The sequence below is a fragment of the Lepisosteus platostomus genome, chromosome 14 (genome assembly GCF_059453375.1).
Source record: "Lepisosteus platostomus isolate fLepPlt1 chromosome 14, fLepPlt1.hap1, whole genome shotgun sequence".
In the NCBI taxonomy this organism is placed as follows: domain Eukaryota; kingdom Metazoa; phylum Chordata; class Actinopteri; order Semionotiformes; family Lepisosteidae; genus Lepisosteus; species Lepisosteus platostomus.
In genome coordinates, this window is record NC_142624.1 from 21,399,240 (window position 1) to 21,418,440 (window position 19,201).

The following is a 19,201-nucleotide window of genomic DNA, read 5'->3' on the forward strand; positions in this document are numbered from 1 at the left end:
CAGATTTTTAGTTTTATATTAAATTGAAAATTTAAGCGTTTCTCTTACTGTACTTTCTTGAAGAACTGAAATAGTCTTAGTTTGCGTGCAATGTCATTTTTAATTTACTGTAATGCTTTCATCAGCATTAAATTCAAAGCTGTCACCCATGAGAGTTTTGATTTCAAAATCTTGTGTAATGTAGCCTCCACAATAAACCATCAGTACAAGAAGCAGAGGCCACGTCCCCCAAGCACTTTAACCAAGACTTCTCCAGCCTCCATTCTTGTCCACAGATGACAATATTTGTTATTTGTACTTTGATTAGTAATTTTGCACTAGAGATTATACAGTATATTCTTTTGATTTTACTTTAAATTATCTCATCATAATTCTGGTGCTCAGTTCTCTTCTGCTTACCCCTTTAGCCACTTGCTCATGTATTGAATTTTACCTTCAGTGTGGGAAATTAAAGGAAAGCCTTTTTTTCCTTTCTAAATGACTACTGCTTCAAGTTTGCAAGGGAACAATTTATATCGGCAATGAAAAAAGATTGTTAATAAATTTGTATCCTCCAGCAGAAACAAATGACTTCCTTCCCCCCTTAAAACAAACCACAATGAAAATAAATGTGATTACTAGACCATCTCATTCTTGGGTTTTGAAAATACCTAAATCCAATAATGTCATCTGTGCAACACTAACATACTGTTATGTACTTCAGAAAGCTCCTAGGAAATTGTAAAATAACACCATTTACCACCTTTGATTTCTTGACGAGCAGAGTGCTGTAAAGAGTCTTTAGGGTCTTAATTACTTCCGTTTTCTGAGGCTGCAAGCACAGCGCTTTTATCCAGTACTGTGTTTACTAAGATGACAAACCTGACTGGCTGAAACCTCAAAAATACAGTATGTGGTCTCCAAAGCAGTGCGTTAGGTAAAATACATCTGCTCAGCAGATAGAATCTCCACGGCCTGGAGATTATGCAATTTCAATTCTGGCCCCTGCTAATCCTGGGGTTAACCCACCTGAGGAATGGGAGCCCGACCGAACATAAGTGGGATTTGAACAACAGTAATAATATTCCAGTATGACACATGTACTCGGTTCTTTTCATGTAACAACAGCTTTTGTGCAAGATGAGAACGCATCTTGACCTGAGCCCCACTGAACATTTGTTACTTGCACTGTAACAATGTGTGGCATCTAGGGATCAGAGACCAGTATAAACCCCTGGCTCTATAATAGGAATATCTAAGATCTTACAATACCACTTCATATAAACCACACATCGCAGAAGTAAAACTTTTAATTGCTTCAACATTGGCCACACATTATTCTAGCCTGAGACAAATGTCCCTAATCCCTGTTCATGATCAATGTTAATCAACATAATGAATGTACTGTATTTGTTATATCAGATCTGAAATCTGTTGAATAAAACGTCAGTACACTTTATACAAACATGATAATCAATTTCCCCTCATAACTGTTTAAAATTTTGCAGTTTTTAAGTGGCAGGTAACTTTTTCATTCGCGGTATATTTTATTCCCCTTTACTTTGTCTGAAGATAAAAAAAGACGAGCCTTGCTCCTGGCTGCAAAAAAGTATGCATAATTTCCCATGAAATTTGAATTTGAGCATAATAATGACTTAAAGGTTATAATAACACCCACACTTAAGCAATACTTGACATGAAAAAAAGCAGACAGACATACAGAAGTAAACTAATTTCTTATTTATTTTTTCCTTTTAAAGATCTATTTTCCATTTTCTACATGTACGTTTTTTTTTCATGCTGGGTGCAGCTTCAGTGTAGGAGCTCATGCAGGTTGCTGATGTACTGTATGTTACAGAGACCACAGTGGAATGTAGCAGTGCAGGAGCCCAGTACAGGCGTGCTGGGCTGTCGGAGAGTCGCCAAAACACAAAACAAGTCAGAAGGCAAACCAGGATTGAACCACTGGCATAAAAACACACACATTCTCCTCCCAAGAAAGTAAAGACTGTAATGATTTTCATCACATTCAGATTGGTTCCATTGAATTTTCTCCCTATACGGTATGCGTTAAGAAATGAAATCTGGGTTTCTTTTTGACATTGCTCCTCCAACAGTTCTTTTACATTTATTCATTAGATGTGAATGGATTTCCTCAAATAGGAACACGAAGCCGATTTCACTTGTGATTACGTCTCCACAAGGGAGAATGCAGGGATGTCAGCAAATTAGCTGTTGAGCCTCTTAGCCCTTTCTGCTTCATCATTTCTGCAAATGTAAGTGTTTAAAGTCACCTAAGTCACCAGTCAATGTAATATAACATTTGGCAACTACAGAAAAAAAAAACACTGAGGTAATCAATCATTTTTCCACTCATTACAATGTTTTGCTACTACTATATGTTTTTCAAACACATTACAAGAATCATATACTTTATATTACCATAAACCAATCTACATTTCAGAGATATCAAAAATAAACCCAGAAGAAGCTGAAGTTCAAACATTTGCTCTGTTCAGCACCAAGTTGGGATCAATGACATGAGCTCATTGAGTTTATTCCAATGACCTTGATACTGTACATATAGTTTAGAACACAGCAGCAAAAAATTACCCTCAGACACATCACAGCTGCATCTAATCATAAAAATATTAGATATTTTAAATATATGTCAATATTCAATAAATATATCTTATTTGTCTGAACATGGAATTGTGTTTTGGAGAGCTTTTTTTTCTTGATATTCTTTTAAAGTTACCAACATTTGTAAAACATGTAGAATCTCCTCTTTTTGAGAGAACAACATCAGATAAGTTCACAATATATACATCTTTGAATCAACATTCACAGAATTAACTGGAGTAACTTAACAGGAGTTTTATCTGACTTCAAAGCTGGAAGAAAAATTATACACTAAAGGTTCCTTTGTACAAAATCCTAAAAATAAATCATACATTAGTAGATGTAAAGTAGACGAAAAAACAATGAATAAAAGACACTATACCCAGAGCCCACCCACTCTATGACGACACCCTGTTGTCATGCCATTCATAAGAAACATCCAATTTTAAGTTCCAAAGAAAGTTAAGAACACAGGTACCATATCTTTGGTCAAGCTACCACAGCTGACATCCCGAGATGCTGGAGTGATTTTGAAGAGTGCTTCTAAAGTACAACTGCCACTACAGTGAACTCCAGTTCTACATACTGCAGCAAAAGTCAGGGTGAGAAACGGCTCAGTCTAAATTGCACAAATAAATACATACATCAATTATTTATTTTCTCTGTGTGTCTGGCAGCAACAACATATCTTTCCTCACCACAATTTAGGATTTTCTAAGCTTTGCACTAGGTGACAAAACTCCCCTATACCAGAACAGATCGCACTGCTGTATGGAATGTGCTTGTGGTGGTTTTGTAGTTGAACAAGTTTTCACAGTTAAATACCACTTCCGTTTAATTAATTAAAAACAGTGTGAATTAGATTACAAAGAATGAGCAAACAAAATGGATGTTGATTCTCTTTTTGGTGTAGCAGTTTGTGGAAATCATTTCTTAATTGCACATGTCCAGATTGTTAAGCACTATCAAACACCGGGTCTCGTTTGAAAGCAATTTACTGTTTATTTTTAATTTAAAGAAAAATTTAAATAATAGAAATGGTGCCAGGCTTTTTTGGAGGGCAGGGGGGAGCAAACAAGAATTCAACATCAAAATAAACCTACTCCTCGTTTTACGAAAGTTCTTTCGAGATCTTTGTTACTCGAAAGCAAACATTTGTTAAACAAAAATAAATGTCCCTTTTAGTAAAGGCCATAATAAGAGATAAATGACCTGAGTCAAAACATATTTATGATACTAAAAATGTACAAATGCAGCATATTGTACATAAGTATTTATTACATTAAACAGTACTAATTAAAACACAGTATAAAGGAAAAATGGGCCAAACATATTGTGAAAACAAAGTGGTCCTATTCAGCATTGACAGATGATTCGCTCACTGGTAAAAGTTTATGTCTGAGATTTCAGCTTACCAAGGATAGGGGCAAGATATTTTGAAATTAAACTCATACAAATGGCTCAAGCTCTAAGCAGGCTGTCATTGCCAACAAATAATACTGCAGACAACAGCAGGCTGTACAAAAGATGGTGGAAAGGGCTAGGAATATACTGTATGTGTGTCTTGGCATGCTTTGGTTTTAGTGAAAATTCATTACGCATACAGAAAGGTAATCATTTTTCAAATGTGTTAATGTAACAATCTGTTAAACGGACATTCGTAAAACGAGGAAACAGTGTAGTGGAAAAGGAACACAAACGGATAAGATTTTCTGCTGTGAAGAAACAAGAAATTAAGCAGTACAATAAAGGGCTTTGCAACTGAGAGACAGCTCTAGGAAAATAAGCTAGTATAGACATATACAAGCTTATATGCATACTGTATATCCTTAGGTTTGGCTTTTGGAAGAGCTACTAACAGTTCATCTTCTATGACTAGCTATAAAAAGTGCTGACTGACAGGTTAGTGAGAAATGTAACTGGTTTCTTTCTACAGTTTTGTAAATCATCAGGGTTTGGTTGGGTTACCATAAACATGACCTACCTTAAGCTAAAAGTAATGCATTTCAGAATGAAATGATTCACAAACAGATTTTATTTTATGGAAATACACAGTAGATTCTTCATAAGTGGATATTCCCAGAATCATAATATACAATAAAAAGTGTGCAAGTTATCTACATTACCGGATTTGGTTCTACTGAACACTTTGTCAAGAAAGAAAATTTAAACAGCTTCAACACAGGGCTCTGTGCATTCTGAGGAAAAACCTCAAATCTCAGTGAATTTCTTTTATCTGGTCCATATATCTGTTGTGCTCGTCACCCAGGCAAAAAGGTTAATTTTGCTGAACCCAGATCTGAGGATTTAGTTTCCACATAATTTCCTTTTTTAAATATTTCTTTTAAATCTCTTAAAATCTATTGGCCTTTTAATAGCAATACAAAAAAAATGGGAAAAACTGCTAAAACAAAATGCTGAGCTGTGTAATGCAGTACCCTTTGAAAATTAGTATGAAAACAGATACTGTAGGAACATCTTTGTGAAAAGGGCAGCATAAAATATTATTTACATCAGCACGTTCACTCCTGCCCAACATTTCGTATTACTTCTTAATAACAAGCTTATACATGTTTTTACAATAAAAGAGGTGGTAATGGAACAATTCAGGGAAAACAAAAGTTGCATTTTATTTACATCAGAGAACAGCAAAAAATTGCTTGGTTTTAAAAATGCTGGCATTGAAATTCAAAAATGTATAGAGTATGTAGAGCTCCAAACAACATTAAACCCCCAGACCCACTACAAAGTTTACCATGCAGATAGATGGCTTGTATTTGATCGTAAACGTGCAAAATATTTTTAAAAATCCTTCAACCACCCCAGCTGTGATAAAAATAAAGCAAAAAATGATGTCAAAAATATAAAAATGAATACCAGATATTTTCTTTTAATGAGTAAAAATGTTATACTGTTATAACATTTACTGCTAAAAAGGGATCTCGGTCTGCACTTCAAAGGTACCTGTTTATTTCACCTGATTTAATAGTTTAGATACTATGAAAAGTGCAATGGAGACTTAATTTTGTTCCCAATTTTTCAATATGATAGTATTTTACATATTAGTGCAATGCATAGTCATGACACTCCTATCCACACTCCTAAAATGCTGGACAGTAACGTTGTAAAAATGGGCTGTTAATGAAGAACATCACAATCTCTGTATGTTTTTTTGGCAGTGTGAATACCAATTGGCACATTTAGATTTTAACACGACTGCTCAGTGAAAACAGCTTGTTTTCACCAGTTTCCTTCTAGATTTGCTTTAAGACTTACTACTTGTGCTGTATGTCGCAGCTCTTGGGAAAAGACCAAAGTATCATTAATTAAAAATGCTCAGTGGCTAAAAAGCACTTTTTTGTCCTACAAAGACAATACTGGTTGAAAGCAAAACAATAATTTAATTCTCCTGATTGGAAAGCCAAACTTTTATGAACATTACTAGAGGGTCATTAACCCTCTGTGTCCCTTTTTTAAAGGTTATACAACTAGTGTGTCATTTACCTGCACATGTAAACATCTTTCACTCTCCTATTACTGTGCCACGAACAAAATCATTAATTTTGATGTTTTCTTCTTATGTTTCATATTTTTAATCTGTTTGATTACTTCCTGTTTGTGTTTAAGTTCTTACTGTTTAATTACACAAATCTTGTAAAATATTTTCTGGTTGTAGAAATGTCTGACAAATTCTGAATCTTTTAGTATCACCAAAGAAATTGCTATAGAACAAAAACTCTCTCCCAGTTCTCTGAAGGGATGTTTTTGATTTTTTAAATTAAAAATGACAGTTTGGTATCTCCATACAATCTGTGTTGAAGACTGAAACTCATATTAGCTCTGCTTAAGTGTGGAAAAACAGCAGTGCTCAGAATGAGATGTTTTCTTAGATTAGAGGTAAACATAAAAAAGGATAGCAAAACCCATTACCCTAGCTCCACACACAACTGAGAGGTCAAATTAATTCAAGCTCTACTACTATTTGGCATAAACGTGCTCTTTAGGCAAATTCATCTAGACAGCTGGCTCTTTTTTCTTTTTTTTTTCTCTTTTTAACTTCTTAATTATAAAATGTTACTGTTCGTTTTCTAAAATAAAAAAAAATGTTTCCAGTTTAAAAAGGGCAAGACTTTATGTTACGCAGATGCAATTATAACAACCATAAAGTTAAAACAAAACTAAAGAAACACGAGACACCATAAAAAAATTAAAAGGGTAGAGAGGATAGGAAAGCAACAGAGAAAGTCTTATCACAGGCAAACAGAACATAAAGTCTCAGCAGCTGGTATTTTTCCACCATCCATTCCTTCCTCTCTTGCTGGTCCAATCAGGGGCTGAGAGAGAACTGGTCCTGTTCTATGGGTTTTTTCACCCAAGCCCCTAGCCCTGCCTTCTGAAACGCCTTGATGAGAGCTTGCTTTGCAGAGTGGTACTCTACAGCAGCTTGTTTGGCTTCATGGTATGAAGAGGGCTTGGATACTTTAATTCGCAGAGTTGATGAAAGCTGAAATGGCACACAAACGGGAAAAAAAAAGTTTTAAAAATGCATTCAGATTGCTCCAGAAGTCTAAATTTCTGTTTGTAGCACATTCTTATAATGTAAGGATGGTAAAGCAGGACAAACTATGGTTTGTAAACCAATGCATACAAAAGCCCTCCAAAATGAACCTCCAACCGATGAAAGACTGCTAAACTGTTATTTGCAGAGAAAAAGCAAGAGAAAAATCACAGGATAGTGTACAGATGCAGCCATTCAAAATGCGCAAAAGTCTTGTCCCAAGCAAGCACACTGCCGCATATAGTACCATGTGTCAGCGTGCCGAAATTTAACTTTTTACCAGACAAAGAAGATCGACAGGTGGCACTTGTGGTGCGTCAGAAGTGGAACAGTTCCTTAATTTAATCTGTTTTACTACTTCTTTAAAAGTACTTGATATGGAATATAAATACTGATTCAAGCAACTAAAATGAAATTAAAGTCTAATATTGTCTCTGAATGTCATTAACAAAACACATAATTAATTACTGATGTTATAGAGCTTGCAGAGGAAGTGAAACCAAACAAATGTGTTTAGAAATGAAATTATATGAATAAAATAATAAAAAACTGCTGAAGGAAAATTTCCACAAATTACTGAGAAACACACTAGAACGCTGCATATTATAAATGAAAAACATTTTGTTGTAATTATTGAGGTGTTATTGTGGAAAAAGTGTGGTTTCCTTAAAGAAAAACCTTTACAGTAATGAGATGTATCAACTCCAATGCAAAAAATACATTCTTATTTGTTTTAAATACAATGTTTTTAAAGTCACTATGTACAGTATATTTTTAAGTCAAGACCTAAAATAAATTCATTATTGCTCATACACAATTTCTAATAATTATGTATACTGTAATTTAAAAACAAAATCTGTTACTATTATAGTATAGCATGATTAGCATAAACATCTAATTTTTATTTTTAAAAATGTGTGAAAGTTACAAGCCCCTGCGGTACATTAAGGATTCACTGAGTCATCTGGCAATTTTACAGAGTGGTGCAGTCCTACATCAGATTATTTGAACATAATCAGCATAACGTGGCGGTTGCTGAGGTTTGCTACATGACACCTCATGCACTTTAAATGGCTGCATCTGTATAAAAATACCCTAAAGCACTGTGTGTTGTCCCTTCTTTGTTCTTGCCTCTGTGTCCTTAGGTACGTCAGGGAATGAGGGGGTCTAGACAAATGTACAAGCATATTTTCTCAAGGATTCCATTTAAAATTTCACACTGACAAATGTCAAATACAAATTAGTGAAATCAAACTCTTAAAGACAACACCACATCTGATTAATGGAAAAGTGAGCGCAAAGTTTAATTGGGTGAATACATGTTTTGGAGGAGGACTATCCTGAAAAGTTGAAGACATCAGGAAGCTGTACCTTCGAATACAATCGCATCCAGCGGCTGTAGAGGGTGTGCTTGCAAAGGCGTGATGGCCGGCCCATGTCATCCTTCCCAGTGGTTGCGTTAATGACCTCCAGAGACTGGTCTCCCACCGCCCAGTTCACACTGAAGTTAGGAGCCTTCCCTGGCTGCCGTGCTTCTGCATTACTAATACCTTAATACACAGGAAAAAAGAATTGCTTCTAATTCCTGTTACTTTTATTCTGGAACACGACATCTGAATAAATAGTTAATAATAAATTTAACTTATAATTAAGAACCAGCTAAATATCAATTGAATAATTTTAGGTATGATAGCGTATAGCTCACTATCGGAAAGTCTAATTAGATTCTGCTTGTACAAATATTCATGTATATTCACAAATCTACACTAAAGAAACTTTCAACCTATTCCACACAAAAAGTAAGAGCTCAGTAATATTACCCCCCCCCCCCCAAAAAAAAACAAATGCAGTTTATGACCTTTAGGCAAGTATTAACTACAGCAGCTCTGGTACTGAAAGAATTCTGCTGTCAGGGATTTCTCCTGACCCTGTCCGCAAGTCTCCTATTTCATGGTTACTTGTGTGTTTAGATATTCAGCTCAGGTGCTAGGGAATAAGCACTGCTTGGCACGGATGTTAATCGCTCATCCTAACATGCTGCTGCCCAGCACAGCTCCCTTATTTACTTTTTCTGCAATGTCCACACTTTGAGAGGAATAGGAAAAATCACTATTTCATTCTCAGAACAAAATGCTTAGAGAGATAAAACAAGTTCTGATTTTTTTGCATTGTATTTATTAATAAAATGACAACAAAAACTAAAATAAAAATAAAAACGCAACTAAAAACCTTTTTTTTATTGAAAAACATGTATGGACACTGTGCGTAGTTCAGACAGAGTTTTCCATCTTAAAATAAAATATATTTTTAAAGGAATATACATTTTTGAAATGGTCTGCTTTCTAAAAGGTTAATTCCCTATCTACTGCAGAGATCAACCACTGACAGTTTGCCATTAAGGTCTGGCATTGTGGCTTAATGGATTGAACAGTAAGTGAACATGTAAGCCCTTCTTAAAATTCCTTAACCGGAAAAGGTTAATTGCTACTCCATTATCTCACAACCTGCAGTTTTCATTTTCAAAAAGAAGGGACAGTGCTGCAAGCCATCCAGGACAAAGACAAAACACAAGCTGACATGTGAAATTATGTCAATGTATTATATGCTCAGTAGAGGAACATTAAACCACTTTGTAGTCACCAGGCCCCATTACTCCCTGCAGGCCCAGCAAAGGCTTTAGCTAATAGGCTACTTTGAAAGAGCTCCAGCACATTGCACAAGCTATACTGTACAATATGTGTTTATATTTGAAATTGGAAGATAAAAGTTATTCTCTTCTTTTTATTTTGATTAGATTCTAACCTTATGCATTCTTATTTGTCTGTTATCTCATGCTTAACCATAATTATCCTGACAAACTACTTAACCCGTATTCAGTTCTAATGAACCATCACAAGCGTTTCAGCCCACATTTGCTTCCTGTCTGCAGGAAAAAAATCAGTAAAACTAAAGTGACCTGCCCTTCAACATATGCACGTACATTCTAAAACAGCCAGTGAAAGCACAGCATAACTACAGGTAGAACGTTGATACAGCAGTTTAACACAGATTTATTTTTCTAAGTATTTTAAAAAGCATAGGTTATCTTCCAGATGGCTTGCTTTAAGAAAAAAAGAAGTGAGGTAAAAGCCAGCTATTTGAAATCCCGTTTTACTGTTGAAACAGAACTTTCTCAGGTTGGGCAGACTGAGTAGCCAAGTATTTGCAGACGTTTATTGGTTACTCATCTAGAAAGGCCTTGGATCATCCCAAAACCCTTCCTGTGTTTTTAGAAACCCTGTACATAAGCTTTCCCATTTTAATTTCTGGAGAGGAAGGGAAGAGATATGAGTGAAAGAAGAGTTGTGAGACAGGTGGAAGTGTCAGACACACTAAGTGTCAATACTGACCGCTCAGCAGAGGTCTGTTGAGAGTGAACTGCTGGGGTAAGTCCTCAATGTCAGCTATTCTCTGGTACATGGCCCGGGATAGGTGGTCTGCATGGTACAGGCTGCCCAGGATGATGCTTGAGAAGTAAACAGGTTCTGTGAAGTAGCTCATTAGAGATCCCTGGATTCCCACCACATTCCACCTGGAAACAACAACAGAAAATCAAGAAAATGGTGAAAAATGTTGGCTTCCAACCTAGACATTCTGGAAAAACAGCCAGACACCTGGCTAAGTTAGCTAAGTGAAAAGATAGTTGAGTTGAGAAGACTAAAAGGTATAAGGCTACCCACAAATGTATTCATACCTTAAATGAACTAAAACTAAAAGTTGATTTAGCACAAAAATCCATTAACGCTGCCATGGGATCTCTAATGACCAAGCAATCAGTCAGTTTTAAATTTCATCCATAGGATAGCACATCCAACAACACGGTGTTCCCAGTCAAAGTGGGCCACTGATTTGGAAATTGTGCATTACCACCACTTACAGGAGCAAACTGGTCTCCTGTTTATGTGGAGGTTTTCTCATCCCAGAACTGACCAAACCCAGCCTTGCTTAGCTTCTGAAATCAGGAACACAGCATATGATGCCAAGCAAACCTGACTAGTAACAGACATAAACCACCTCTTTTTTACAAAGTGCTTTAGACCATAGAAAAGGGAAATAAAACAATCTCAGAGTTCTCCAGAGTGTTTAAAAATTAAGATGGTATGACACGATACATGGCATCAACAGCATAATTCCTGTCCATGATAAAGAGACAGCTTTGATTTAAGACTGGTTATGTACTGCAGTGCTGCAGTCAAATCCCGACAGAAAAGTACAAAGACTCAAGCTATCCGGTCACGATTATGCAATTGGATTGTGTTAATATGCTTTGCAATCTTTGCTAAAATATTCGAGTTCCCATATTTGTGTGTATAAGAATATCATTTATTTATGTTATGTTGAACATCAATTTGGAAGAAACATTTGCTTTAGAAGATGTGACTGAATTGTTTTAAAAAAAGGTTCAGTGTTCAAAACCTGAAGCCGCGCAGTTCATCTTTTTTTAACTGCGCTTCACATTTTCAGGATTTGAAAAAAAAAATGACCTCGACTTTAATGAAACTTTGAGGGTTCCCTGTCATGAGCTGTGGACCGTTAATCAATTGGAGCGCAAGCCCAAGGAAAGTTGATTCTCTTCAGAACACCAGTACTCTCTATTGTGCTGCAAGGCGTAATATTGCTATTATCTGAGAAAAATGTATTTTGGTATTTTGTCTATGTATTGGTTTACAGAAGAAAATGGGAAAAATATTATGGATCTGAAATTGTAGGATAGGCTAGCACACTACTCCTTGTGCTTGATCTGAAGGATGCTGGATTAGAAGGATAGGATCTTGGGATATAAAACAATTGATGTAGAAACTGTATAATTTACTGCCTTGGCTGTGTTGGGATATACACGCTTTGAAAACAAACAAGTATTTTTACATAAGTGTATTTTTCCAATCTTCCAAAAAATTGGCCTTTCTAGTTTTTAAGTCACAGCAGGGGTGAAATGTCGATGCAGTCCAATCTAAGACATACTGTAATTAAGCAATTCCCATTCTTCAGCACCGGCCTAAACAAACTGAAAAGATTCTGAAGTGATTGTGCTCTGAATGAAAGCTGAGCCTTAGGAACTCAGACAATCGGTTAACTAAATCCCTGTGACAGAAACACCATTTTCATGAAAAGAAACAGTAATGTTCAGCTACAGGAAATGCTCTTTTTAGCTTATTTCCCGCTAGGTAGAATTTAATTAAAAATCTATGAAATATAAAACCTTGAAAAAGCACTCCAGGCTACATAAAACAAAAACACATAATGATGTTAATAATTTAGTAGGAAATGCTCTGAGGAGGAACACAGAATGTGGATGACTCTATGAAGCACGATTTATCAGGAAAACTCAAAGCAAAAACTACCATTTTTTAAGTAAATCTCTTGTCTGGTCCAATGTAATTATTATTATTAATCTAATAGATTTATAAATATTAGAGGTAAGATTATAGAGATAAACAAAATATACAGAGCTAAAATATTAGAGATGAACACTGCACATATTGTACAAAATGCAGATTAGTTTATTTAGACCCAGAACTGCTCATCTGAGTGACAAAAAACACAGGCTTTTTTCCATTTCAGTTTGGATTGCTGTACTGTGTATTCTTTTTGTTGCCATTAATGTTTAACAATCACTGTGAACTCTAGTACCATTGCTTTAAGAGTTGTCAAACTTGAAAGGAAACCATACCAGAATTGGCTTCAGTCAAGTCGAGACCACCTCAAGTACATACAGTATTTGGTGAACAGTCCGATTTGAAACTATTTTGACAACTTTAAAATGTGCCAAAACAAACTGTACTTGGGTGCCAAACCAAATCTGATCTGAATCTCCTTTCCAAACAAACTGGGTTTGAAAGCCCTCTTTCTAATATAACTAGGCATCTGTCAGAAAGGTTGGAAATTAAGTTGACGCTTTGTCAGCAAGAGACTAGTGGCACAGATGGACTGGAACAACATTAGAATTTTTCTTCTTTCAAAAACGCTCTTGAGAGTGAATGATTCTTCCTGTTTATTTTATAATATTTCATTAAGGAGAGAAAAGGAATTACAGATGTGAAGAATATATCTACAGTACGTATACAAATTTAAAAAGGAACATGAACTGAAAGAGAAAACGACAAAGGAGGGAAAAATACAGTAAAGTCCAACATGCCAAATTGCAACTGAAGTCATTGAGAGTGGTATGTAATACTGTAAAACAGCAGGTTTATTATAATTTATTATTTATTATGTGGTTAGAGCCTTATGATGATGATCATGAAAGAATGGTGATATGGAGGAAGGCATTAAGTGTAAGCTTAACTGTGAAAGTCATTTCCAGAGAAGGTCGAGGTCATACAGAAATACTCTGTTGACCCATATACAATAAAAGCTTTACCACATAGCATCCATGGGAAATGAGGAGTGGCGGACAGTCAAATATGCAGGTTAGTCAAGATTTAAAATATCACATAATCAATAATACTAATGTTCCACACAACCACAATTTATGTAAATTGGAATGCACTACTACATGGCACATTCACATTTCCAACTCTTATCATTATTATTACAGTACTGTAATTATCCAATATTACACTATTACCACATTATTATAATTAGAGTATACCGTACAATACTTTAATAATAAAACTGTAAGTAAAGAAAATAACATTGCAAAAATATATATTTTACAGAACTTTCATAATCCTAGTGTTGGCTTGTTTTGTTGCATGATTGGAACGCTTTTCAGCCAAGACTAAAAGAGCAACACTGCAAATAAACAACAGAAATTATTCCAGACAATGCACACGCACAGCACAAGAAAAGCACGTGAGGTAGTGTGGAACAAGACTGGGGCTCATGTCAGATGCTGTAAATATTTTAAGATAAAACGAGGCAAAAATGATACACTGTGTCTCTGCCATGGCAATATTTCCAGTAATTGGCCGTTTTGGGCAGTGACAGAGAATTCAAGTCAAGGCGAACAAACAATTTTCCTGTGTAAGATTATTTGGTTTTGGCTTATAGAGAAAATACTGGTTAGTAGAGCGTTCTAATTAGTAAAGCTTTTACAGTATTGGGTATTTCCTTTTTCTAGTTAAAGAAAGTGCACTGTATCTTTATAGCGCTGTGCAAAAGACAGTAGCGTAAGACATCTGACCAGGAGGGATGAAAGTGCTAATACACCAGACTCTGCTCTTCATACTGTAGCTGAACACTCCACGAATGTTCCCCATTATTATCACAGGCATATTGTTTTATTGGGACATGCCCAAATAACATAAGTGTTTGTGTAAGAGGTCATAACATTTGTTTTAGCGTCACACTGTAACGGGCACTATAAATGATTTGCACATACCCCTATAAAGCATTATACCTGTGATTATAACATTTTGTGCAGCAGTCATGAAGCTGTTACGCAGCCACATTCAAATTAAGAACAGGTGTCCCCTGCTGTATGCGGCTTCAGTCTATGCGAATTCTGTTTTATACGATTGACCCCTTTTATTCCAAGTATCTTCTTTATGCAAAAAAAAAAAACATTTTTATGCTATCTGTGGCGGTAGAGCACATTCCCGCGAAACCCCCTGAAGCCCGCCAAGACGCACTGCACAAACTACAGATGCGCTTCTTCCCGCCAAAGCCCACCCAATGGCATTGCTCAGCTTTTGGTTACACACTTGCCACCGTGGTTAGCATGTCTGTGTCAGGTTTACCATTTACGTCCGTTCTTGCTACAGCTGCCTTGGTTATTATGGAGTCAAAATGGCCATCCACATGTTTTCCAACCTCTGCACCCCAAATGAAAAGAAATAGAACCTCCTTAACATTGGAAACAAAGTTGGAAATATTACGTTGTGCCGATGCTGGTGAAGGATCCTCAACCCTATGGTGGGCTTTCAACCTGGGGTGTAGCCCAGTCTACTGTACGTACTATAACATAAAGAAGAATGCTGATCTGCCTATTTTGGTGAATGTTAATTTATTTTTAGTTAAAACAATGCCCCAAATAACATTTATGTTAAGTTTAGTGTGAATTCTTAATCTATGTTAGCATGTTAGCATATGATTAAAATGCATTTGGATCACTACATTTAACACCGTTTCACACAGCCCCTTTTTCGCAGGTTTAAGGTACCGCTTTGTGCGATTTTCCTTTATGCGAGGGTTACGTTCTGTGAAAAAATGGGGGACTGTTTTACCAAAGGAGTCTATCATATATCTCTTAGCTAACGTAACTTAAAAAGAATCTGTAAAAATCATGTCTAGTTCCTGATCCAATGTATGACTTACTGTACGGAACAGAGTCTGGAAATAACACCCTTATTAACAGGATTAAGTTCAAATACAGATCTAGGAGGTGGCAGGAAAAACAGGACCACTTTACTGCAAACTATGGACCTGTAAATAGTAGAAGACATTTAGTTTTGAAAGCACACATTTTTGATGGTTGGAAAAACTATTAACTAAATACAATTTAGGAATAGATTTAAGACTACTTCTTTGCACAGAGAAGGGCTGAGGTGCAGGCATCTAAGTTGTGTCCAGATTGTGAGAAAATGACCAAATAAAATTACTGTGAGATTGAATAGAATTCACTAATTCTGCAGTGAACAATAAGAGGGCGAACATGAACACAGTTATATTGGCAGGATGATGAAAGAAAAATTTAAGGTAAATCCCTCCACTCTTAAAGGTTAAGTATAATTAGATAGATAGATACTTTATTGATCCCGTGAGGGAAATTGCAGAAAGACACCAAAGAAAAAGAAAACTCACCAAGGTATCACATCTATTAACAGTGTATGAAGCTAGGATTTGTGCAATATTTCATTTTCAATAGATTAACATCATATATGAACAACTCAGCACTTGCATAAAAGGCCTGTGGCTTTGCTAAGATTTCACATAACATGTAGAAGTCACAGCATTTTTTAAATGTGAACACTTAAATGAAGTATTGCATGCCTCTGTTATGCCTGAATGTTAAGGATGTTAACTATTTATCCCAAAGCAGATCAGACAAACTAGAGACAGAAGGAGAAAGGCTCAGAAAAGGCAGAGTTTCAGTGAAGTGGAACAAAACGAAAAAGAATTGACATAATTTAATTTTAAAAGCAGTATCCATCAAAATGTTGCTACTGTTTACATGAATGTGCCTGGCATAGGAATTTTATGTACACATATCAGAATACTATGTGAGGCAAAAAAAAAAACTGTGTGGAAACAAAACGTGACATAGAAATCTGGTCTTGTTTGATAAGCCCAGCATGCTCAAATAGAAAATAAAATTAGAGCAGGCTGAAACATCTAGGAGATAGTGCTCATCACTGCCTCCAAACAGCTTGTATTGGACATCATTCAAGATGGAAACGTGTGACTTTAGAGATGAAGATAATCAGACGTAATATATATTTTTCATACTGATAAAACTAGGCATTTAAAATAAAGTGATAATGTTTAAAGCAAAGCTATTAAAATATTGTTATCACAAGCAAAAAGAAACCAAACAAATCACTGAAAACTGGTGAAAATCTTATTACGTGTGGTGGCGAAATAACAAAAGGACTTTTCTGAAAGCTTTCCTAAGGAACATTTGAAGTATCTGGAATTCAGGGAAGACCAGAGTAAAACTATGAAGACGTGTAAAAGAGGGCGAGATCATTTTTAGTGTCAAAAACACGTGTAGGTATAACAGCCTATCCATTCAATTTATCTGAGTGAGAAGCTTCTGAATTCAGAATCTGTCCCAAATTTAATTAGCAGTTTTCAACATAACAGAAAAAACAGCATCGGAGAAAAACAAAAGAATTAAGCTTTGGCAGCTGATGCAACTACAATCTATGGACAACTTCTTCATATGTGCTCATCCTGGTAGTGTTATTTGTTACTGCATTTATACACAAAGTATTATGAACATTAAAATCAGCCTTCAACTTGGAAGTTTTGTCACGGGAAGACATTTCCATAGGGAAAAACGGGTTAAATGAGCGAGTAAAGAGAGCTGCACACACTGTCAAGAACAGCATTGACCAATTACCACTTACAAGAGCAGTGTCAGCTTGACACATTTTTATCTCTTGTTTAGCATGGATCAACGTACAGAGCCGCATGTCACAAGAGTCCACAGCATAATTGAGCATTTAAGCTTGTCTTTTCTCCCTGGGAGCTTTGACAGAGCTATAGCTACTTTGTTCGCAGCTGCTCAAACTATTTCACATCCTTTGAAAATCTCAAAAGAAAAGACAAAGCCGCACGCACATTCGAATGCTCCATATTTTGCTGGCCGTAGAAAAGAAGAAAAAAAAAAGCAACGTTTGTCTTAATTCCAAATGATCCAGTACTGTGGCACACAGAGAGGGATTTTAAATCTGCCTCTAGTCCCAGCAGCAAAATCCTTGTGAGGCAGTGAGCGAATAGGATAGGATAGGAGAAGGAGACAGGACTGACCTGGCTATCTTGTCACTGCAGGACATGGTTAGCAGCCTCTCGCCCTGAAGCACTCCATCCCAGGTCTGGATGGTGTTGCTGGTCCTCACCGGGATAGTTCCCTCCCCGGACTCAATCTTCGTCCTCAACTGCCCTCGTGCTTTCCTGTTAGGATGCCTGTCACCTTGATCTAGAAACGGCATTAAAATAATAAATCCTGATACCTTCATAGAACACACACTCCACAAAAGAAACAAGCAATTGTAGCTGTCATGTAAAATTGTAAAGAAAGCACAAAAACAAAATGCTTTCAGCTTAGTAACAGAAAAATGTAGGGGTGCTGAATGTCTCTCTTTAGCTATCTATAGCTAAATAAGACAATATTATATAATATATAATCTATATTAAAATAACTGATATTTGCTTAATGATATTGATCATTAGTAGAGATCTGTTCCTACGAGGGGATTGATAAACTATAAATGTTGTTAGAAGAACTAAACAACTGAATTTGGGATCCCCAGTCCTGTCTTACCAATATATTTGGTACTAATTTGTCCTACCAATAAACAAATGTACTGAAAATACCACAGTATTAATACTTAATAAAAATGCATCAAGTAGTCTATACTTATCCTTAAAGAGACAATGCCATATGATGTCCAGTCCTTTTCACTGCAATGATTTCTTTAGGCTAAGTGAATTTCACTATGCAAATCATAAATAGTTCCCATTACAAAAAAAAATAAATATTTGCACTGTTTAGTTGCTAAATTTAATTATTTCTACACCTTGGCAGCATTCGGTCATTTTACTTTCATCTTTGAGGGCTCTCAAGCAAATCTTGTGCAAAGCCATATATTCAGACAATATGAAGCAATATGAACTGCTTAAATTTATGTCATATTAACATTGTTGCTTAAAAAGATTTGATGGATCTCTTGCCTTTTTTGTTTCCTACATAAAAGCGTGTTCTAAAATTCGGTGTAAGAATCGATTAAGTAAGTTATAGAATAGCAGCATATAGCACTTTTGTTTCATCCTTTAAATATCTAGTTTTCCCACACCAGAAAAATGCTCCACAGCCAAAACATCATTTCTTTTTTTTTTCTCCTTTGATCATGGAATAAACCGTTACCTGTTCCTATGTAGTTTTCACATAGTTTTCATCAAGAATGGGGTCAGAAGGCTCATCAACAAGAATGGCAAGCATGCATTATAGGCATAACTTGAGTAATGAGATGTTTTCGATTTACTGTATGTTAGCTTTCTATACACTAATATTTCATGATAGTGATTTAAAAGGGAGAACTAAAATAATGAAAATGAAAAAAGTACGAAAAAAGCTTCTTCTTGTGGCACACAATTAAAGACAAATAACTGCAATATAAGAGTACAAGGCAAGGTAATTCAAACTTGACATGTTTAGTGAGGAATTAGTGGTAGTAGGAAGAAGAACAATTAATAAGGTGATTGTAACATTTTTTAACCATACGTGCTCTGACTTCTAGAAGGGCAGTTTCAATTAACTTTTTTTTTTCCTAGCACATAGCATACAAATATATTATATGATAACTGGACATAAATATAATTGGATATATTTAATTC

General features: G+C 35.7%; 1 protein-coding gene across 8 annotated transcripts in view; it reads right to left on the reverse strand.

The window, feature by feature from the left end:
* Nucleotides 1–1,704: 1,704 nt before the first annotated feature.
* LOC148648978 (double-stranded RNA-specific editase 1-like) overlaps nt 1,705–19,201 on the reverse strand; it is a 171,891-nt gene continuing 154,394 nt past the window's right edge. For all 8 annotated transcript variants that reach the window (XM_088604990.1, XM_088604989.1, XM_088604988.1 and 5 more), the window contains 4 exons: nt 17,615–17,783; nt 10,549–10,730; nt 8,531–8,709; nt 1,705–7,105 (listed from right to left, as the gene is read on the reverse strand). In XM_088604990.1, the coding sequence (XP_088461116.1) occupies nt 6,929–7,105; nt 8,531–8,709; nt 10,549–10,730; nt 17,615–17,783 (707 nt within the window). In that variant the 3' untranslated portion in view covers nt 1,705–6,928. The remainder of the gene's footprint in view (nt 7,106–8,530; nt 8,710–10,548; nt 10,731–17,614; nt 17,784–19,201) is intronic.